Raw genomic sequence first — 23,686 nt, 5'->3', positions numbered from 1 at the left:
GTATTTGTAAAGTACCATTTTATTATTTGGGAGGGTTTTCTGATTTTACGTCTAAATATAAAACATAAAGAATCAGTGGCCAAAAATTAAATTATCCTATAATATTAATATACCTAATGATAAATTAATATTAGATTTTTCTTTCTTATTTCTTCCTGGACGATTTGGCTCTGTAAGTTGTTTTTACATAGTGACTAAGTCAACCTCCTCTGATGCTGTTCTCAGTTCTTTGTTCATTTTTTAGTCACAGTGTGTTATCACATATTCTAGTTTGCTAGCTGCCAGAATGCAATATACCAGAAACGGAATGGCTTTTAACAAGGGGAATTTAATGAGTTGCTAGTTTACAGTTCTAAGGCAGAGAAAATGTCCCAATTAAAACAAGTCTATAGAAATGACCAATCAAAGGCATCCAGGGAAAGATACCTTGGTTCAAGAAGGCCGATGAAGTTCAGGGTTTCTCTCTCTCAAGTAAGAAGGCACATGGCAAACACAGTCAGGGCTTCTCTCTCAGCTGGAAGGGCACATGGCGAATACAGCTGTCATCTGCTAGCTTTCTCTCCTGGCTTCCGGTTTCATGAAGCTCCCCGGGAGGCGTTTTCCTTCTTCATCTCCAAAGGTCGCTGGCTGGTGGACTCTCTGCTTTGTGGTACTGCAGCATTCTTTGCTCTCTCTGAATCTCTCTGAATCTCTCATTCTCCAAAATGTTTCCTCTTTTATAGGACTTCAGAAACTAATCAAGGCCCACTCAAATGGGTGGAGACATGTCATCCCCTAATCCAGTTTAACAACCATTCTTAACTAAATCACATCAACCAGGGAGATGATCTCATTACAGTTTCAAATATACAATATTGAATAGGGATTATTCTACCTTTAAGAAATGGGATTTATATTAAAACATGGCTTTTCTTAGGGGGCATACTTCCTTTCAAACCAGCACATCACATCTAAACTTGAACTCTCAGAACCTCTCCTTTTCCCCCTCTATATCTTTTACCATTTCAGTCATACTAAGAGTGGTCTTCTCTCAACCATCCAGATGTATGACATACCATTGATGCATTTTTAAAAATTCTTATTCCTTTAACACACTGCTGTAACTGTAAATGCAGATGAAAAAACTTAGCATTCATTTGCAAGTTCATTTGATTTGACTTTCATGAACCCTATTTGCATACTTCTTTATAGCTGATATTATTTTAATTGGTAATTAATATACAGTGTACTTATTTAAAATGTGCTTATGAAAACTAATCTATATCTAGAATATGGGCTTTGCTGGCTCTTCCCTGTTCCTCAAAGAGTTAATAAAACTAGCTTCCACTTTGCTTAGCTCCCCAAAGGTAATTTGGCACATTTCCCAGGCCAGTCCCCTAAGGTAAAGGTTAAAGTGCAGTGGGTGGTATTAAGGTACAGAATTCAATCCTTTTGCTTATAGCTTGCCCTACTTGTAGATTTCCAGAACTCAGTGGAATCTGTGGCTCATCAGAGTTTCAGAACATGATTAACTGACTCTAGAAGACCCTGTGAGAATTTCCTTTAATGGGGAATTGTGTGAGTCAGTATAGTGGGTGAGTTGTTAATATTTCTTGCTTTTTAGCATCTATCTTTTAAGAAGTTCAGAACACAGATGTGGGAGCAGGTCCAGGGAATTCCTGGTAATTTAATAGCAGCAGCTTTCTCTGTGGTTTTCACGAGAGCTGAGCCTCCTTGTAAATAGCCCTTTCCCTGGGAGAGGAAAGCAGACAAGTGAGAGTGGAATCAGAGCTTCTGAATCGGCCCTCACCAACCCTTTTTGAAAAATGAAAAGGAGCGCTTTCTTTTCAAAATAACCAGGAGAATGAGGAAAGAAAGAGAAAAGATAAGAGGAAGTCTGCAGAAATTGAGAGTCTAAAAACAGCTTTTTAGGAAACCCCAAAAGGTGACTTTAAAGTAATCTTTAAAAGATGACTCAAGCTTTATTATTTTTCCTCTTGAAGGGAGCTGATATTTTTTAGTTACTTTACATTTATTGCTTTGATATTAGATATGGTTTGTATTACCTTTTGCCCAGTAAAGAATCTTTTCCCCATCTTGAAACATGTTGATAACTTCTCAGTGAGCCACAGTCTTGATAATCAACTGTGTAAAAGTGTCACTTTGCTTTGTCTTTGCTAATGCATAGAAGTCCCCTTGTTGCCTTGATATTCTATATTATGAAAAACCAGTTTTGTTTAGAGCCCCAACTTTTGGGTTGATGACCTAGGGCAGTCCGTTTAGAAGAGGCAGCGTGTTTTATTATGAGAGGTTTCCTTTACATAGACCACCCTGTTGGCTGCTAGTGGAATGATTCCTTCCCCCCTCACAACTGTGCTCAAGAGCCAGATCCCATAATAAAACCTACAGCTCATTGCTCATTCCCAGGGTAGAAAGCTCTGGCTTTGCCAGCTTTGAAAGAGTATTTTTGAAGTTGTTATATCCAGCAGACTTCAAGGCTTATTTTTCTGTCTAGGCCTATACATTAATGAAAGGTTGATAAGAAGGCACTGCTCCTTCAGATCTACTCCCTCAAATCCCTAGGTGATGTATGTTCTGATGACAATGATCAAACCAAGTACCTCTTTAAAAGTAAACTTGTAACTGTCACCATGACTCACTGCGAATTGAAAATCTAGAAATAATATGTAATGGTATATGTTTCCTTTCTTTCTTTCCCTTTGCCCATAAAGAAAATAGGAAAAAGAGCTTATTAATTTGTGGCAGTCTATGAACACTTTTCAGTGGACCCAGAATCCTTTAAAGATGCCCGATTTTGAATTTATTCCACTGACCAGCCCATTGAGATGTTCTAACTAGGCCAGTGTTCTCTATCAGCATTTAATAATCATTTCATCCCCTTGTACCTTATAGCAACAGAATTGGCACAGTATTCAGGTAGGCTGGAGAGTTGGGGGGAGATGAGAAAGGTAGCTATAAGCATGAGCAGGTAGTGGTAAAATAAGGTTGGCAACATTAAGCATTATGGATGACCACACATTGGTATGTGGCCAGCAGGATACTTCAGATACATTTTAATTGATGAGATTAACTAGAATGTGGAACTTTCATTTCCATTTGCCTTGTCTACTGCATGCATACAGGCAAAGGCTTATTATGTTCTATCCTTCTGACAACCAAATCTTCCGACCCTCATTTTATCTACTAAATAATTGCTCAGTGTCCTTAGATATTCTAATTTCAACTTTGTTCCTGATCTTTTTGTAAATACTTTAGAGTATAGTAAGTATTATATACTAAATAAATAATTACTTATAAGGAAAATATTCAGAATTTACTATAGTATGAGTACTATAGTATAGTATAGTCTAATAGATATAGTATTGCAAATATGCTAAATACTTGAGTGCATTCCACTTAACAAGCATTCATCAGTTCCTCTACCACCACCGTTGCCATCCCCTACCTAAAAAACAGTTCCACTTCTTGCCTATTATTCTCAAGTTTCCCTCTGAGCCTACCATACCTCCTCCACCAAATGGTTGAAGTGCTACCTTATGTTCAGGAAGGGAGTAGGGGCTTGTGATCTTTACTGTGACTTTAGGGCAAGTTATTTGACTATGTGGGAAGTATATGCCTTCCATCATTCCAAATTTTAGCAAGACCTTGAATGACAGTGTGACACTGGTCTGATTTGTTTCAGTCATGTGACCCATGAAGTGTCCACGGAGGATTTTTCTCCACGGGATCCAAGAACTGTTGTGAAGCAAGATAATGGGGGCTCTACTCCAGTCACATCAGAACTGCCTCAACCTGAACTGGAAAGGGAAGAAGAAAAAGAAGACGTCTCAGATTCAGTGGGCCTGAGCCCTTGTAGTGCAACATACAGCAACTTAGGTAAGTGAAAATGTCGCATAAGCAGTATTTAAATTTTTCCTTTTTGTGCACTGGCCAAATGCTGTTTTTCCCTGGAGGGATGGTTTTTATTGCTCCTTGTAGCAAAAGTTAGACCATTAGAGTTATAAATTTTTATTCACCTCAGAAAAAGTCCTGATATTTATTAACCATGTATTGAGTACCTTCTACTGTAATCCCTAAGCCATGTGCTAAGGGTGCTAATAATGGTCCCTGCCTTGAGGAACACACCTGGGGAGAAGAAAAATAGCTTATTAATAATTCCAGTATAATATGATAAATGCAGTGATAGAGATACACGTGAATTTGTGTGTGTGTGTATATATATATATATATATATATATATATATATATATTGCACAATGGAGGATATCAAAAGAAGGTTTCCTGGAGGTAATACATGAATGATTTAGTTGGCTGACGGATGGAAGGAAGAGTATTCCAGCCAGAGGCAACAGCATAAGCAAAAGCATGGAGATGGGAGACAGCTTGGTACTCCCATCTAAATACTGGTGATATGGGAATCACCAGTATTTAGTATTGCTGAAATGCAGAGTGGAGAGTTAGACCAGATCATGTGTTCCATAATAAAACCTTAGACTTTTTGCCCATCAAAGGGTTTTGAGCAGAGTAATGATGTAACTAAGCAGAGTAATGATGTGATTCAATTTATGTTTTAGATAATGTTGTCAGGCCACATAAAGGGATAAAAAGAGAAGTCAAAACTAAGATAATGGTAGAGGAAGCAGCAGACATATTTGGGAGAGATTTAAGAGGTAAAATGTGTACAATTTGGTGGACTGGATGTGAATGATATGAGGAATATAGGTTGCACCCCAAATTTCTGGCCTCAAACAAGTGGACTCAAGGAAGTAAGATCCCTATCATGTAGGTATTAAGACAGAGGCTAAGGGGCCATCTCTCAAAGATGCTGTGAAGAAGAATCCTGCGTTAAAAGGGGCTTGAACTAAATTACCTGCCAATGCAAAGATTCTTCAATTCTCTAAGTATCTTCACATTTCTTCCTTGTTCTCAAATGGCTTTTGATCTCTCTTCCTCCCTTGAGTGTCACACTGTTTCTTTGCTTCTGAGAAGCAAAACCTGTGATTGCATAACAATTTCTTCAGGAAATCAGGAGGGAGATGAGAAGCACAGTCTGCCATATGCAAACCACTAGCAAGATTCTTCTGGACCACTGACCAATCAATCAATCAATCCTTAGACCCTGTTTGGAAACCACTGGGGTATATTATGAAAGCATTTTTCTACCTACTTTCTCATCTCTTTTCTTCTTTGTCTTTTTGTTCTGTCAGGTTATATTGTAAGAAAAAAATCATCCTAATATCAGCTAATGTACTTGGAAATAAAGGGATTCTTAAGAAGGCCAAAAGGTTGAGCAAGCACTGTAGGAGAAATGCTCTAATATGTCTCTTTGGACACTCAATCACAACAGCCCACATGTAGTTGGAAATACATTCTGTAAGGAAAACACTTCCATTCCGCATCCCAGAAGCCTTATATGATTTGGGAGAATGTACTACAGTTACCCAAACCACTATCCTCAATACCATTTTCTAGTTGGAACAATTTCATAGTCAAGAATCTTTTTGGACCTTTCCCATACTTCTACATTTTATGAGGCATATTACAATATGAAAATTATACTGTTTACTTATTGTATACTCTCAGGGTAATATATTAGATATTCTTACTGTGCCAAAATTTCTTTTATGATGTCCTTAATAAAATATATAGTCGTTTTTACTAATTGTGTGATATCTTAAGGCATCTCTTCTTTAAAACTTTCTATTAGCTAACATCAGCTAAAGTTAATTATTTTATTTTATTGTTTTCTTAGGTACATAGACTGGTAGGGAAAAATATGCCATTACAACCATGACTATTAAAAGTGCCTTATGTATATTAACTCATTTAATTCAAACATATGGATTATTATCCCCATTTTTCAGGTGAAGAAATGAGGCAGAGTTCTTTGGTTGACCCAAGATTGGAACCCAGTCAGTCTGTCTTAACCACAAGGCTTTTATGATCTTAACCACTAAATTCTTGTAAAATACTGAAGGGTTGCAGCTGTCTCCCTTTTTTTTTCTTTTAAGTCATCCACTTTGAGACACACAATTTAAGACTGTTTTTTGAAGATTATGATTAGAGTACAAAATTCTAGGTTATAAATGCTCTAATCATAAAAAAAAAAAGCTTTTTTTCTACCTATTACTTTACTTTTGAAAGTATGTAATGCCAAAAAATGTCAACTCATTTTACTTAAGTGCCTAAGGGGCAATAGTTGACTCCATAGTGTATGATACACAGTTGCACCTTTGGAAAGGTTTTACAGCATAGGTTAAATCAGGGATGACTGCCTCAGTTCTACAAGCTGAGTGTTTTTTAAATTTTTGTTTTTGTTGTTTTTCCTAATGGAATAAATATTTTAGGTAGCATTTGGAACTTAACGTTTTTAATACTTTCAACAAGGCATTTGCAAGAATCCAATATTAAATTCCCCCTTTGAGTAATTTTTTATGCCTTAAAGCCCAGTGGCTTTAAAAAAAAAAACTGTTCATTTAGAGACTAAAGGAAACAAAACCTCTTAATGCAATAGCTTTTGATTTTGTAAATATTTTAGAACAATTTCGTAAAGATACCTTTCACTTTTTTTTTTTTTTAATGAGGCAGAGGATGGATGGGCAGATGGAAGAAACTGAGGGAAGAAAGTTAAGGTTACTATCATTTTACCATGGAGTTTATTTCCAGAAATTATACTGTAAAGTAGCTTTAGGAAGCAGTTTAATATAGTGGAAAAAATGTGAGTTTTTTTTTGGGGGGGGGACAGGGGGCAGTTCAGTAAGATTGAAGTTCAAACCGCAGCTATGTCGCAGCCTAACTGCATGGTGGGCACCAGTTATTTAACACCTTTGAGCTTCAGTTTATTCATCTCCAGGGAGAGAATAGTAACATCTACTTTGTGGGGCTGATGACAATAGAAGTACTTGGTATATGGAAGTGCATAGTAATTGTGATTTACCTTTCTCCCCCCAAAGATATATTGTTCTTTTCTCCTTTAAATATGTTAGATGTGTGAGTCAGAAAATGTAGATTAAAAATGTTTATTAGCTGGTATTGAATAAGCAGAACAGCAAACTATAAAATTCAAAAAGCATGGTTTGCTTGCACAACTAGTGACTGAGAGTATGAAACACATAGTCAGGATATAGGACCCCAAGGTGGTTAGCAGGGGACCAGAGAAAAGATGACAAATAGCTGCAACTTAACTGTGATAGATCTAGTTCCCCCCAAATCTGCTAATTATAACAAAATAAAGGGACAGGTTTGGGTTTGTTTTGTAGTTCCCTTACTTCTTAGATAGTTCTGAAAACTAGTAAAAACTCAATTAAAATAGAACTTGATTACCCTGCATCAGAGTCTCCAATTAGACCTCTACCCTCTACCCTTGAGACACAGTTTCATTACATTACTGTGGTTTAACAAGAGCTGTTGTGTTTCAGCCTTTCTCACAAAAAGCTACTGACTTATGCAACCCATACTTTTTCTTTTCACCTTAGAGATCACACTCCAGGGTTCACTCAGATGCTTTGTTCTTATCCTTAACATAAATAAAGCAAACTTTATTATATTAGTAACTGGATTAGTTATTAGATTTTAGAGCTGCGCTATCTAGTACAGTTGCCATTAGCCACATGGCTATTTAAATATAAATTAAATTAAAATTCAGTTCCTCAGTCTCACTAGCAATATTTCAGGTGCTCAATAGCCAATACAGCTATTAGCTCCTGTATTGGACAACGCAAATGTAAAAGCTTTCCATTATCACAGAAAGTTCTGTTGGACAGCACTGCTTTAACAAATCAGTTATTTAGGGGGTTTGTATTATCTTCTGTGTTGCACAAGAATCATATTGGTCTTTATGCAACTTGACAACTCCTGCAGAAGATTACCCCTTGCAGAATGATGGTTTACTCTGGGTGGTAGTGATATGAGATCACTGAATGGAATAATCTGTAAAACAACTTAATAAATCCTGAAGTGAATTTTTCAAGGTGTCTGCTACCCAAAGTGATTTCCAAAGAAGTGTAAGAGTATTTTTTTTAATCAGACCTTCAACATTTTTCTCATGTTTTTTATGTCTATCTCGAAATGTCTAGAAGGAAAATCATTAGGTTTTTATGTGGCTTCTCTGACCGCTTTATTAACCTGCTGAAATCTAGAGGATGTAATGGCTATCCCCTTATGGAAATAAGTTGGGGATTTTAGGTCCCCTTCACTCACTTTGTAACAGAGAACTCTACATATAGCTTTTTAGAAAAATCTATTAAGTCTCTCTTTACTTGAGAATAGATTGGCTTGTTCCTTTTTCTGTGTCCCTACCACCTAGCACATCATCTGAAATACACTTTAGGAACTCAGAATGTGGTTGAATGTGCCAAAAATGAATCTTGAGTTTGACTTTATGAAATCCCCAATTAGGGATATAAGGCTATCCTTAAGAAAGTTTATATAGGAAAATCTCAAGTCACAGTTTATGTGCTCCATTAATCATCTGCCTTTTTTTTAATATGGGGTTTAATCTAGGGATTTCCTAATTAAAGAATTATATAAGCCATACCTTTGTTCGCTTTCTGCATGTCCTCACAAGACACTGTCTGTATTTCTCTTCTTACTTACCTTGAATATCTCCTTTAGGCTGCACCCTTCAAACCATGAAAGAAAACACCTACATGTCTTCTGTCTCTAGACCCTCCTTTGGCAGTATATTGATTGTTTAAGGATGGATGTATCTAAATACAGTTATAGAATAATTTCACTATAAATAGTAATTTTGATTTTTTTAATCACTCTGAAGGGTGTGCATTACCTTCATTCACTTGTTCAACACATTGCAAAGCTAATTGTTTGTACCACACATTTAAAAATTGCACATTTTTAGGTTATCTAGATGTTTAAAAAAAAGGTTGACAGCTTTGAACATTTGTTTGAGCATTTGTTGTACTTCCTAAAAATGACATTATTTCTATTTAAAAAGAAATTATAGACTGTCCCTGTTTTTTAAGCTAGCTGCATTCACATTTAAAAATAATTTCCTATATATTGGAATTAGTTGACAGAGTGAAATATTCAAATTACTTAAATACCAGCCCCAAATAAGTAATCTTTGTTCTTAGAGATTTTCACTAATGAGGACTTAGAAAAATTGAGTCTGTCAGCTGCTACACCACTGACATTCTTTAAAGTGGTCTGTGTATTTGTTTGAGACTAAGACCAAAGTGGTCTTTGGAGGTCAGCTTTGTTTTGTTCTTTGGGATGAAATTGATATCCTTTGTGTTTTCCCAGTTGTTGCATGCATTTGACTGTGTTGGGATCCAGCACAGTTATAATGCCTAAGAAGATTAGGATCTTTCCTCCTACACTGCTAACACCTGCTACCAGGAGACAGTATTATAGTGGGTGCTGGGTTCAGCGGATCAAAGGTCTTACTCATTTGACAAGGCCAATGCACAGTGGTGGTGTATGGCATCTACATTTATAAACTCCAGTGCTTATTTCCTAGTTTGGAGATTTTTGTCTCTTCTTGCCCTTTCCCTTCCTATGCCAGTTTTACTTAAAAAAAGATTTTTTTTACTAAAAAGAATTAGGGGCTGAAAATTGAAATTACAGTTTAAATAGAAAAATAGGTTCCACTTATTTGGGTTTTAATACTTGCATCCAGCAAATATTTATCAAACACCACCTATTTCCCAGGTATCCAGTTAGGTGCTGGGACTACTAGTGCTGCTGCCAAGGACTTTGGGAGGGACCAACATAGAGCTGGACTACTAGGAGCTTGTGTGATAGTTGTTTAGATACAGATGTCTAAAGGGTTAGTGAAAGCTTCCTCTGCCTGGAGGGCCTGAGAGAGGGTCACGAAGGTTTTGAGCAGAGCTTGAAAGAAGAGTAGTTGTTTGCCAGGTAGGCAAACAAGGGAAGACATTCCCAGAAGAGAAAACAGTATATACAAAAGCCTAGAGAAATAAATGTTCTGTCAATTAAAGGTAATTAATTCAGGATGGTTTGAGTACAGAGTGAAAGGGGTCAAAGTGGGGAGATGAGGCAAAGTGGAAAAGCAAGGCCAGATCATAAATTGTACATATGCATCAAAATGAGTATATCTTTTACCTATGAGAAATGGAAAGCTACTGAAGAACTTTTTTTAAAAATGTATTTATTAATTAAAAAAATAAGAAACAAAATAAAACATACATAATCAGTAATTCACAATATCATCACCTAGTTGCCTATTCATCATTATTTAGAACATTTGCATTAATTCAGAAAAAGAAACAAAAAGACAATAGAAAAAGAAATGAAACGAACACAGGAAAGAAAAAAAAAAGATTATACCTATCATACCCCTTACCCCTTGCCTTCATTGATCACTAACATTTCAAACTAAATTTAACATTTCTTCCCCCTATTATTTATTTTTATTCCATATGTTCTACTCATCTGTTGACAAGGTAGATAAAAGGAGCATCAGACACAAGGTTTTCACAATCACACAGTCACATTGTGAAAGCTATATCATTATTCAATCATCCTCAAGAAACATGGCTACTGGAACACAGCTCTACATTTTCAGGCAGTTCCTTCCAGCCTCTCCATTACATCTTGAATAACAAGATAATATGTACTTGATGCATAAGAATAACCTCCAGGATAACCTCTCAGCTCTGTTTGGAATCTCTCAGCCATTGACACTTTGTCTCATTTCCCTCTTCCCTCTTTTGGTCGAGAAGGTTTTCTCAATCCCTTGATGGTAAGCCTCAGCTCATTCTAGGGTTTTTCTCAATCCCTTGATGCTGAGTCTCCGCTCATTCCAAGATCTCTGTCCCATACTGAAGAACTTTTGAATAGGGGGACATGATCAGGATTTTTATTTTGGGACCTACATGGGCTATGATTGGAGGCAGAGAGTCTAATCCAACCAGGAAACCATGCCATTCCTGTCTTCTTGGGATAAAGGGCTAATTGTGATCATTAGCCTGCTGCTTCTGTCTAAAGAAGTCGTCACTGAGTGCCTATAAACTCTAGCACCCCAAAACTGTAGTGATTGCCACATTTTAAACAAGCATTTGCTTTCGTTTGTCCCAGGTATGTCTTCAGTAATAGTGCCTTTCAGTAAGTCATAGTAATGATTTAGTTATTGTATTAGTTAGGGTTCTCTAGAGAAACAGAATCAACAGGGAACACTCACAAATATAAAATTTATTAAAGTGTCTCACGTGACCTTGGGAATGCAGAGTCCAAAATCCACAGGGCAGGCTGTGAAGCCAATAATTCTGATGGTGGGTCTGGACGAACTCCACAGGAGAGGCTTGCCAGCCGAAGCAGGAAAAGAGAGCCTATCTCCTCTGAATCCTCCTTAAAAGGCCTCCAGTGATTAGATTGAGCATCACTCATTGCAGAAGACACTCCCCTTGGCTGATTACAAATGAAGTCAGCTGTGGATGCAGCTGACATGATCATGATTTAATTCTATGAAATGTCCTCATAGCAAAAGACAGGCCAGCACTTGCCCAATCAGACAAACAGGTACCACCACTTGGCCAAGTTGACACATGAAGCTGACCGTGACAGGTTCTCTAGAGAAATAAATCAACAGGAAATATCCATAAATATAAAATTTATGAAAGGTCTCATGTAACCATGGGAACATAGAGTCCCAAATCCGTAGAGCAGGCTGTGAAGGTGACGACTCCGATGGAGGGTCTGGACAAACTCCACAGGAGAGGCTTGCCGACAGAAGCAGGAAGAGAGACTGTCTCTTCTGAATCCCCCTTCAAAACCTTCCACTGATTAGATTAAGTGTCACTCATTGCAGTAAGTCACTCCCCTCGACTGATTACAAATAGAATCAGCTATGGATGTAGCCGATGTGATCATGATTTAATTCTATGAAATGTCCTCATAGCATCAGACAGGCCAGCATTTACCCAACCAGACAAATGGGTACCAGCACCTGGCCAAGTTGACACATGAACCTGACCATGACAATTATTATTTTGAGTTTTGAATATGTAATCGTCTTTTAAGTATCAATCTTTAGAATATATTTCTTTTTACCTTTCTGTTTATTATCATACAAGTCTTGTCAGTTGAAAAGCCCCATATCAATCATTTTCCTTTCTGAATAGTTTTAAACACCCTTTTGTCTTTGAGGCAGTGTCATTACTTTATTTCCTTTTAATCTCTCTTTCATCATTTCCTTTTCAGAATGTGGTACAGAGCCTTGTCTGTCAGTCTGAAGATATACTGAAGTGGAGAGAAAGCAAAAAAGGGATGGGGTTTGGAAACTAGAAAAGAGAGGAAAGTAGGATTGGAGTATGGTTTAGCCAAACATATTTTTCCAGAAAAACTTTTTTAGCCTATAGAAGGCAAGATTTAGAACACAGTCTATTTTTTTCTTTATAGAGAGCTGGTATGCCACAAAAATGTAGAGTATGTGTTGTTTTATCAGGCATGCTGAAAGCTGAGCTTAGTGTCTGGTCTCAGAGGCTTGAGAGGAATGTACAGTATTAAAAGTATAAAATAAAAACATCTAAGATACAAAGCTTTTAAAAACATTGACCCAGGCAATTGGAATTCATTCACTGAGGAGAACTTGCCTTTCTTGGAGCAAAAAAATTGAAAGCATGAACACTTTTAGATTTGGGAGAATGGCTTGATCTATTTGTATGGGCTGCGGAATGCTGATGGTTTCAGTTGGAACACAGAAGTTCTGATCCCCATGTGGAAATCTTTAGTTAATCAACTCAGCTCCCAAGAGATCATATCCTGCTGTTTGGGAAGAGAAGCCACTATTAATTACCTTTATGTTGTTCCTACCTTGGCTGTCAGTTTCAATTTTGGAATGCTGACAAGCTCTTCTGACTCTGTCCTTCAGTTTGGCAGCTGTTTACTGCACTCCAGCTGTTACAAGTTCTGAGAAGGGTGTAAAAAAAAACCATGCATATATGTTTGTGCATAGTTAAAAATACTATAACAGAGTCAAAAACTGCTAAGAGGACACAGAGGAAGAAGTGATGACATCCAATTTAGAGGTAGGAAGCCTTCAGTAGAGAACTGAACATTTGAGCTGGGGTTGGAAAAGGAGTAGAATATCAACATACAGTTAGGACAGAATACCTTTGCTGAGACAGAAATGCAAGAATAACATGGAGCATTATTAAAATAGCAAGAAGTGAGTGATTCAAGTAGAAGGGTTGATGAGGGAAAAATAACGGTAGATAAAACTCACAGCCTTGCTGAGGAATTTGGACTTTATTCTGTAAGTGGCAGAAAGTGGCATGATCAGCCTTCTTCTAACTCCTTTGATAAAGAATTAAAGAGCTTCCATGTCCATGATTATCTTTGTTTGTACTAATTTGGAGAAATGGGTAAAAAATAGCAGTCCAAAAAGCTCTGCTAGGGCCCACATTGGAAATGGCAAGAATAGAATCATGTCTCCAGTTTTTTATTCCATTTACTCCATCAGAATATCTATACTAATCAATCACTCTCAGTCAGATTCTTTGCTTAGACCTGGGTACACAAATAAGACAGTCTCTGCCTTCAGTGAATATATCAGTAGGAAATTCAGACAGGTACGTAAGTCAAGTGTGAGTACTAAGGGAGAGATGTTCACAGGGTCTATCTGAGGTACCAAGGAAGGAGAAGTCAATTTTGCAGGGTGGAATAAGAAACTCTTCCTAGAGGGAAGAATGTTTCAAGATGAGAGGAGAGGGAAGCCATTCCTGGAAGAAGGGGTTTTGTCAGATGCCCCAATAATGTCATTTTACACTTTTTTTTCCCTCCATTATTAGATACTATCTGGGATCATATATCATATTTACTTATCATTGTCTCTTTAGTCATTTCTTTTTTTCAATTGTGAGAACACATATACAACAAAATCTTCCCCATCTCAACCACTCCCAAGCATACCACTGAATGGGATTAATCATGTTCGCAATGTTGCACTACCCTCATCATCATCCATTACCAGAACTTTCCCACTACCACAAAGTCCTGTAGCCATTAAACATTAGCTCCCTTTCCCCTACCCCTTTTGCCCTTGGTAACCTGTACTCTACTTTCTATCTCTCTGAATTCACATGTTCTAGATCTTTCACATAAGTAAAATATACATTATCTGATGCTTTTTGTCTGGCATAGTCTACTCATCATGTCTTCAAGGTTCATCTATGTTGTAACAGGTATCAGAATTTTATTCCTTTTAAAGGTTGAGTAATGTTCCATTGATTGTATAAACCAAATTTTGTTTATCCATTCACTTGCTGATAGACACTTGGGTTGCTTCCATCTTTTGGCTATTGTGAATAGTGTTATGAATATTGGTACAGAGGTATCTGTTTTAAGTCCCTGCTTTTAGTTCTTTTGGGCATTTACCAGGTCATAATGATAGTTAACTTTTTGAGGAATAAAACTGTTTTCCACAACAGCCATACCATTTTACATTCCCACCACCAGTGTACTAAGGCTCCTATTTCTCCACCTCTTCACCGGCACTTATTATTTTCTGTTATTGTTTTGTTTAATAACCATTCTAGTGGGTATGAGAGGATACCTCATTGTTGTTTGGATATGCACTTCTCTAATGTCTAATGATGCTGGACATCCTCTCATGTATGTTTTGGCCATTTTTAGATCTTTAGTGAAATGTCTATTCAAGTACTTTGCCCATTAAAAAATGTTGGGGAGACTTCCTGGAAGATGGCGGCTTAGTAAGACGCGCGGATCTTAGTTTCTTCTCCAGGACACCTACTAGGGGAGTAGAAACGATACAGAAAGCGCCCAAAGCCACAACAGAGATAAAAAAGACAGCGTACCCCATCCTGGAACGGCTGGCTGGCTGAGAGAAGCAGCTTGGGTGAGATCGCCGAGGCGCGCGGGCCTTACCGGGCGGGGTGGCAAGCGGCCGGAGTTACTCCCTTCCCCCTTCCCGGGCCGGCTGGGAGAATTGGAGAGGCGGTCCCCTGAAACAAAGACGGCTGGCGCCCACACCACGCGCAGCCCCCGGACCAACTGAGAGAATTGGATCGGAAACCCCCAGGCCGCGGAGAACGGTGACGGGTGGGGGAGGCCCCTTCCAAACCCGTGACTCCCGGGGAACGTGCACTCTCTCGGGCGGGCCGCTGCCGCTGGCGCCCTCCCGCCACGCTTGTTGCCCAGGGCCGACTAGGAAATTCGGACGGGCTCTTTCCCTGGCTGCGGCGACCAGCAACCCTCCCTGCGTTCGGACCGAGGGCCGGCTCAAGCCGCTTCGGCTAGCAAACCCCCAGGACGGCGAGAGTTTTCCAAAGTTTAAGGTCCCACAGCACCTTTTACTGGTGAGACCCGCAGACAAACGTGTGCCACGAGTGCCACCTACTGGGCAGGATAAGAAAAACAGAACCCAGAGATTTCACAGAAAAATATTACAACCTTGCTGGGTCCAACACCAAGAGAAATCTGAATAAATGCCCAGACGCCAGCAGCAGAAGATAACTGTCCACGCTCAAAAGATTGAGAATATGGCCCAGTCAAAGGAACAAACCAATAGCTCAAATGAGACACAAGAGCTGAGACAACTAATCCTGAATATACGAACAGAAATGGAAAACCTCTTCAAAAATGAAATCGATAAATTGAGGGAGGACATGAAGAGGACATGGGCTGAACATAAAGAAGAAATAGAAAAACTGAAAAAACAAATCGCAGAACTTATGGAAGTGAAGGATAAAGTAGCAAACATAGAAAAAATAATGGATAGCTACAATGATAGATTTAAAGAGACAGAAGATAGAATTAGTGATTTGGAGGATGGAACATCTGAATTCCAAAAAGAAACAGAAACTATCGGGAAAAGAATGGAAAAATTTGAACAGGGTATCAGGGAACTCAAGGACAATATGAACCGCACAAATATACGTGTTGTGGGCGTCCCAGAAGGAGAAGAGAAGGGAAAAGGAGGAGAAAAACTAATGGAAGAAATTTTCACTGAAAATTTCCCAACTCTTATGAAAGACCTAAAATTACAGATCCAAGAAGTGCAGCGCACCCCAAAGAGATTAGACCCAAATAGGCGTTCTCCAAGACACTTACTAGTTAGAATGTCAGAGGTCAAAGAGAAAGAGAAGATCTTGAAAGCAGCAAGAGAAAAACAATCCATTACATACAAGGGAAACCCAATAAGACTTTGTGTAGATTTCTCAGCAGAAACCATGGAAGCTAGAAGACAGTGGGATGATATATTTAAAATACTAAAAGAGAAAAACTGCCAACCAAGACTCCTATATCCAGCAAAATTATCCTTCAAAAATGAGGGAGAAATTAAAACATTCTCAGACAAAAAGTCACTGAAAGAATTTGTGACCAAGAGACCAGCTCTGCAAGAAATACTAAAGGGAGCACTAGAGTCAGATACAAAAAGACAGAAGAGAGAGATATGGAAAAGAGTGTAGAAAGAAGGAAAATCAGATATGATATATATAATACAAAAGGCAAAATGTTAGAGGAAAATATTATCCAAACAGTAATTACACTAAATGTCAATGGACTGAATTCCCCAATCAAAAGACATAGATTGGCAGAATGGATTGAAAAACAGGATCCTTCTATATGCTGTCTACAGGAAACACATCTTAGACCCAAAGATAAACATAGGTTGAAAGTGAAAGGTTGGGAAAAGATATTTCATGCAAATAACAACCAGAAAAGAGCAGGAGTGGCTATACTAATATCCAACAAATTAGACTTCAAATGTAAAACAGTTAAAAGAGACAAAGAAGGACACTATATACTAATAAAAGGAACAATTAAACAAGAAGACATAACAATCATAAATATTTACGCACCGAATCAGAATGCCCCAAAATACGTGAGGAATATACTGCAAACACTGAAAAGGGAAATAGACTCATATACCATAATAGTTGGAGACTTCAACTCACCACTCTCATCAAGGGACAGAACATCTAGACAGAGGATCAACAAAGAAATAGAGAATCTGAATACTACTATAAATGAACTAGACTTAATAGACATTTATAGGACATTACATCCCACAACAGCAGGATACACCTTTTTCTCAAGTGCTCATGGATCATTCTCAAGGATAGACCATATGCTGGGTCACAAAGCAAGTCTTAACAAATTTAAAAAGATTGAAATCTTACACAACACTTTCTCGGACCATAAAGGAATGATGTTGGAGATCAATAATAGGCAGAGTGCCAGAAAATTCACAAATACGTGGAGGCTCAACAACACACTCCTAAACAACGAGTGGGTCAAAGAAGAAATTGCAAGAGAAATTAGCAAATACCTCGAGGCGAATGAAAATGAAAACACAACATATCAAAACTTATGGGACGCAGCAAAGGCAGTGCTAAGAGGGAAATTTATTGCTCTAAATGCCTATATCAGAAAAGAAGAAAAGGCAAAAATTCAGGAATTAACTATCCATTTGGAAGAACTGGAGAAAGAACAGCAAGCTAACCCCAAAGCAAGCAAAAGGAAAGAAATAACAAAGATTAGAGCACAAATAAATGAAATTGAAAACATGAAAACAATAGAGAAAATCAATAAGGCCAGAAGTTGGTTCTATGAGAAAATCAATAAGATTGATGGGCCCTTAGCAAGATTGACAAAAAGAAAAAGAGAGAGGATGCAAATAAATAAGATCAGAAATGGAAGAGGAGACATAACTACTGACCTCACAGAAATAAAGGAGGCAATAACAGGATACTATGAACAACTTTACGCTAATAAATACAACAATTTAGAGGAAATGGACGGGTTCCTGGAAAGACATGAACAACCAACTTTGACTCAAGAAGACATAGATGACCTCAACAAACCAATCACAAGTAAAGAAATTGAATTAGTCATTCAAAAGCTTCCTAAAAAGAAAAGTCCAGGACCAGATGGCTTCACATGTGAATTCTACCAAACGTTCCAGAAAGAATTAGTACCAATTCTCTTCAAACTCTTCAAAAAAATCGAAGTGGAGGGAAAACTACCTAATTCATTCTATGAAGCCAACATCACCCTCATACCAAAACCAGGCAAAGATATTACAAAAAAAGAAAACTACAGACCAATCTCTCTAATGAATACAGATGCAAAAATCCTCAATAAAATTCTAGCAAATCGTATCCAACAACACATTAAAAGAATTATACATCATGACCAAGTAGGATTCATCCCAGGTATGCAAGGATGGTTCAACATAAGAAAATCAATTAATGTAATACACCATATCAACAAATCAAAGCAGAAAAATCACATGATCATCTCAATTGATGCAGAGAAGGCATTCGACAAGATTCAACATCCTTTCCTGTTGAAAACACTTCAAAAGATAGGAATACAAGGGAACTTCCTTAAAATGATAGAGGGAATATATGAAAAACCCACAGCTAATATCATCCTCAATGGGGAAAAATTGAAAACTTTCCCCCTAAGATCAGGAACAAGACAAGGATGTCCACTATCACCACTATTATTCAACATTGTGTTGGAGGTTCTAGCCAGAGCAATTAGACAAGAAAAAGAAATACAAGGCATCAAAATTGGAAAGGAAGAAGTAAAACTATCACTGTTTGCAGACGATATGATACTATACGTCGAAAACCCGGAAAAATCCACAACAAAACTACTAGAGCTAATAAATGAGTACAGCAAAGTAGCAGGTTACAAGATCAACATTCAAAAATCTGTAGCATTTCTATACACTAGTAATGAACAAGCTGAGGGGGAAATCAAGAAACGAATCCCATTTACAATTGCAACTAAAAGAATAAAATACCTAGGAATAAATTTAACTAAAGAGACAAAAAACCTATATAAAGAAAACTACAAAAAACTGCTAAAAGAAATCACAGAAGACCTAAATAGATGGAAGGGCATACCGTGTTCATGGATTGGAAGACTAAATATAGTTAAGATGTCAATCCTACCTAAATTGATTTACAGGTTCAATGCAATACCAATCAAAATCCCAACAACTTATTTTTCAGAAATAGAAAAACCAATAAGCAAATTTATCTGGAAGGGCAGGGTGCCCCGAATTGCTAAAAACATCTTGAGGAAAAAAAACGAAGCTGGAGGTCTCGCGCTGCCTGACTTTAAGGCATATTATGAAGCCACAGTGGTCAAAACAGCATGGTATTGGCATAAAGATAGATATATCGACCAATGGAATCGAATAGAGTGCTCAGATATAGACCCTCTCATCTATGGACATTTGATCTTTGATAAGGCAGTCAAGCCAACTCACCTGGGACAGAGCAGTCTCTTCAATAAATGGTGCCTAGAGAACTGGATATCCATATGCAAAAGAATGAAAGAAGACCCATCTCTCACACCCTATACAAAAGTTAACTCAAAATGGATCAAAGATCTAAACATTAGGTCTAAGACCATAAAACAGTTAGAGGAAAATGTTGGGAGATATCTTATGGATCTTACAACTGGAGGCGGTTTTATGGACCTTAAACCTAAAGCAAGAGCACTGAAGAAGGAAATAAATAAATGGGAACTCCTCAAAATTAAACACTTTTGTGCATCAAAGAACTTCATCAAGAAAGTAGAAAGACAGCCTTCACAATGGGAGACAATATTTGGAAATGATATATCAGATAAAGGTCTAGTATCCAGAATTTATAAAGAGATTGTTCATCTCAACAACAAAAAGACAGCCAACCCAATTACAAAATGGGAAAAAGCCTTGAACAGACACCTCTCAGAAGAGGAAATACGGATGGCCAAGAGGCACATGAAGAGATGCTCAATGTCCCTGGCCATTAGAGAAATGCAAATCAAAACCACAATGAGATATCATCTCACACCCACCAGAATGGCCATTATCAACAAAACAGAAAATGACAAGTGCTGGAGAGGATGCGGAGAAAGAGGCACACTTATCCACTGTTGGTGGGAATGTCAAAGGGTGCAACCACTGTGGAAGGCAGTTTGGCGGTTCCTCAAAAAGCTGAATATAGAATTGCCATACGACCCAGCAATACCATTGCTAGGTATCTACTCAAAGGACTTAAGGGCAAAGACACAAACGGACATTTGCACACCAATGTTTATAGCAGCATTATTTACAATTGCAAAGAGATGGAAACAGCCAAAATCTCCATCAACAGAAGAGTGGCTAAACAAACTGTGGTATATACATACGATGGAATATTATGCAGCTTTAAGACAAGATAAACTTATGAACCATGTAATAACATGGATGGACCTAGAGAATATTATGCTGAGTGAATCCAGCCAAAAACTAAAGGACAAATACTGTATGGTCCCACTGATGTGAACGGACATTCGAGAATAAACTTGAAATATGTCATTGGTAACAGAGTTCAGCAGGAGTTAGAAACAGGGTAAGACAATGGGTAATTGAAGCTGAAGGGATACAGACTGTGCAACAGGACTAGATACAAAAACTCAAAAATGGACAGCACAATAATACCTAATTGTAAAGTAATCATGTTAAAACACTGAATGAAGCTGCATCTGAGCTATAGGTTTTTGTTTTGTTTTGTGTTGTTTTGTTTTGATTTTACTATTATTACTTTTATTTTTTTCTCTATATTAACATTCTATATCTTTTTCGGTTATGTTGCTAGTTCTTCTAAACCAATGCAAATGTACTAAGAAATGATGATCATGCAGCTATGTGATGATGTTAAGAATTAATGATTGCATGTGTAGAATGGTATGATCTCTAAATGTTGGGTTAATTTCTTTTTTTCTGTTAATTAAAAAAAAAAAAAAGAGAGAAGGGATAATTGGAGATGAAGGGATACAGACTGTACAACGGAACTGGATATAAAAACTCAGAAATGGACAGCACAATACTACCCAATTGTAATGCAATTATGTTAAAACACTGAATGAAGCTGCATGTGAGGTATAGGTTTTTTGTTTTTGTTTTTTTTTGTTTTTTTTTCTTTCTATTATTGTTTTAATTCTTATTCTGTTGTCTTTTTATTTCTTTTTCTAAATCGATGTACTAAGAAATGATGTACTAATGTACTAAGAAATGATGAATATGCAACTATGTGATGTTATTAAGAATTACTGATTGTACATGTAGATTGGAATGATTTCTAATTGTTTTAATTAATAAAAAAAAAATGAAAAAAAAAAAAAAAAAAAAAAAAAAATGTTGGTTATTTACCTTTTTGTTGTTAGGTTGTTGGAGTCCTTTATATATTCTGGATATTAAACCCTTATTAGATAAATAATTTCCAAATATTTTCTCCCATTCAAAGGTGGTTTTTCTACTTTGTTGGTAATGTCCTTAACAGACAAAAGTTTTTAATTTTGAGAAGTCTATTTTTTCTTGTGTTGTTTGTGCTTTTGGTATAAAGTGTAGCAATCCATTGCCTAATACAAAGTCCTGAAAATATTTCCCAATGTTTTCTTTTAAATTTTTTATAGTTTTAGCTATTATATTTACATCATTGATCCATTCAGAGTCAAATTTTGTATACAGTCTGAGGTAGGGATCTACTTTCATTTAATTCTTTTGCATTAGTCTTCTTGTCTTTCCCTGTTCCAGTATCACACTGTTCTAATTACTGTCACTTTTCAATTGGGAAGTGTGTTTTACAGCAGTCCTAGAACCACACATGCACACAGCCCTCAGCCTCACTTCCCAGCTCTGAGAAAGTGCCAACCTGCGCAGCTGGGTTACATCTGCCCCCAATCCATGAAGACGTAACACTAGTTTGCTGCCACAGCTCTCCACATGTGCACAAAGGGCCCCATGCCTTAGACCAGCACACACCAGGGTTACAACCCCCAGACCAGTGCACCCGCACAGCTACATCCTCCCTGGCCACTGGGCACCCACGTTCACAAGCATAAGTGTAACATCCCCAACCTGCACCCATACCTGCCCTGAAACAGATCACCGTACTGCGTATACCACCCCGTGCCCTGCTCCCTTCTGTGCCACCATCTCGCAAACACAAGGCCTTAGACTGCTGAAAGATATCAACTTCCAAAGTAAATCAATCAAGATATTTACATGTGACAAACACAGCAGAAGATCACTAAGCATATCACAGTGCAGACAGATACAGCCCTGCCTAATGACCAAATTAAAACACCAGAGGAGACACAGACATTGAAACAACAAATCAAAGATGTTCATACAACTCAACTTAATAAAATAAGTCGGATAGCAAATGACATAAAGGAGATCAAGAAGACAGTAGAAGAGCACAGAGAGGAATTTGAAAGAATAAATAGAAAAAAGAATAAGTGACATAGAGGACTGGATAATTGACTTCGAAGACTCAAAACAGCAAATGGCAAAAAAAATAGAAAAAATTGGATTGGAACTCAGGGAAATGATAGACAAAACAAAGCACACAAATATAAGAATCATTGGTGTCCCAGAAGGAGTAGAGAGGAGTAAAGGGTTAGGAAGAGTAGTTGAGGATATAATGGGGGAAAACTTTCCAGCCCTCATAAAGGACATAAATATACAAGTCAAAGAAGCCCAAAGAACTCCAAACAGAATGAATCCAAATAGGCCTTCCCCAAGGCACATACTAATCAGTCTGTCAAATGTTGAAGAGAAGCAGAAAATCCTGAAAGTGGCAAGGGATAAACAATCAACTACAAGGGAAATCAAATAAGACTGAGTTCAGACTACTTGATGAGCACCCTGGAGGTGAGAAGGCAGTGGTATGATATATTCAAGATCCTGAAAGAGAGAAGCTTCCAGCCAAGAATTCTGTACCCAGCCAAATAGTCTTTAAAATTGAGGTAGTGATTAAAATTGTCGCAGACAAAGAAGTCTGAAAGAATTTGTCAACAAGAGACTGGCCCTATAAGAAATACTAAAAGGAATTCTGCTGGCTGAAAAAACAAACAGGAGAGGGAGGTCTGAAGAAGGGCACAGAATTGAAGAGTACCACTAAGGGTAATTTAAAGAATGCAAAAAGAAAGAGGGAAAAGAATATATAGATCTGACATATAAAATAAAAAAGATAAGATGGTGGAATCAAGAAATACCTTTTCATTCTGTGGGTATGAACCCATTGTAAAGAGGACCTTTTGCTGAAGTTGTTAATTAGTATTTTTTACAAATCTTAATTAAACATTTTTCTCTGTTAATCATTTTAGTTTCCTGGCTGTTAAATCAAACACCAAGCATAGCTGAAACAGTGGGGATTTATTGGCTCATGGTTTCCATGGTTTCCATGGTTTCCATGGAGATGTATCTGCACCCATTCAAGATGGGTCTTAATTCACCTACTGGAGTCCTTTAAGAGGAACCATTTTGGAAAAAGCTTCAATGCCTACACAACCAGAGACCTTTGGAGATGAAAAAAGGAAATACCCCCCCAGGAAGCCTTTTGAAATAAGAGGTCTGGAGTGAAAGCTAGGAGATGTCAACATGTGCCTTCCCAATAGACAGAGGTATCCTGGACCCACTGGCCTTTCTTAAACCAATATGTGTTTCTCTGGATGCCTTAGTTTGGACATTTTTATAGCCTTAAAACTGTAAACTTCCAGCTTAAGCTCCCTTTCTAAAAAAAAAAGAAATACCTTTTCAGTAATAACTTTGAATGTTAACAGACTAAACTTACCAATTAAAAGATACAGATAAGCCAGAGTAGCTATATAATGAGACAAAATAGACTTTAAATATAAAGACATCATAAGAGACAAAGAAGGACACTCTATACTAATTAAAGGTTCAATTCAC

At 37.5% G+C, this 23,686-nt stretch overlaps 1 protein-coding gene and 1 long non-coding RNA gene across 20 annotated transcripts in view; one reads left to right on the top strand and one right to left on the bottom strand.

Moving 5' to 3' along the window:
• Positions 1–23,686, top strand: part of PEAK1 (pseudopodium enriched atypical kinase 1) — a 363,497-nt gene that overhangs the window by 304,744 nt on the left and 35,067 nt on the right. For all 19 annotated transcript variants that reach the window (XM_077123673.1, XM_077123672.1, XM_077123660.1 and 16 more), the window contains one exon: positions 3,683–3,876. In XM_077123673.1, the coding sequence (XP_076979788.1) occupies positions 3,683–3,876 (194 nt within the window). The remainder of the gene's footprint in view (positions 1–3,682; positions 3,877–23,686) is intronic.
• Positions 4,908–23,134, bottom strand: LOC143652255 (uncharacterized). Its single transcript, XR_013160537.1, has 3 exons — positions 22,990–23,134; positions 12,793–12,888; positions 4,908–4,995 (listed from the first exon to the last, which is right to left on the bottom strand). It is a non-coding gene; the product is annotated as an uncharacterized LOC143652255 (long non-coding RNA).

This window comes from Tamandua tetradactyla, chromosome 12 (assembly GCF_023851605.1).
Source record: "Tamandua tetradactyla isolate mTamTet1 chromosome 12, mTamTet1.pri, whole genome shotgun sequence".
Taxonomy (NCBI): domain Eukaryota; kingdom Metazoa; phylum Chordata; class Mammalia; order Pilosa; family Myrmecophagidae; genus Tamandua; species Tamandua tetradactyla.
The sequence above is the reverse complement of the archived record's forward strand: the minus strand, read 5'-3'. Positions and strand labels throughout refer to the sequence as shown.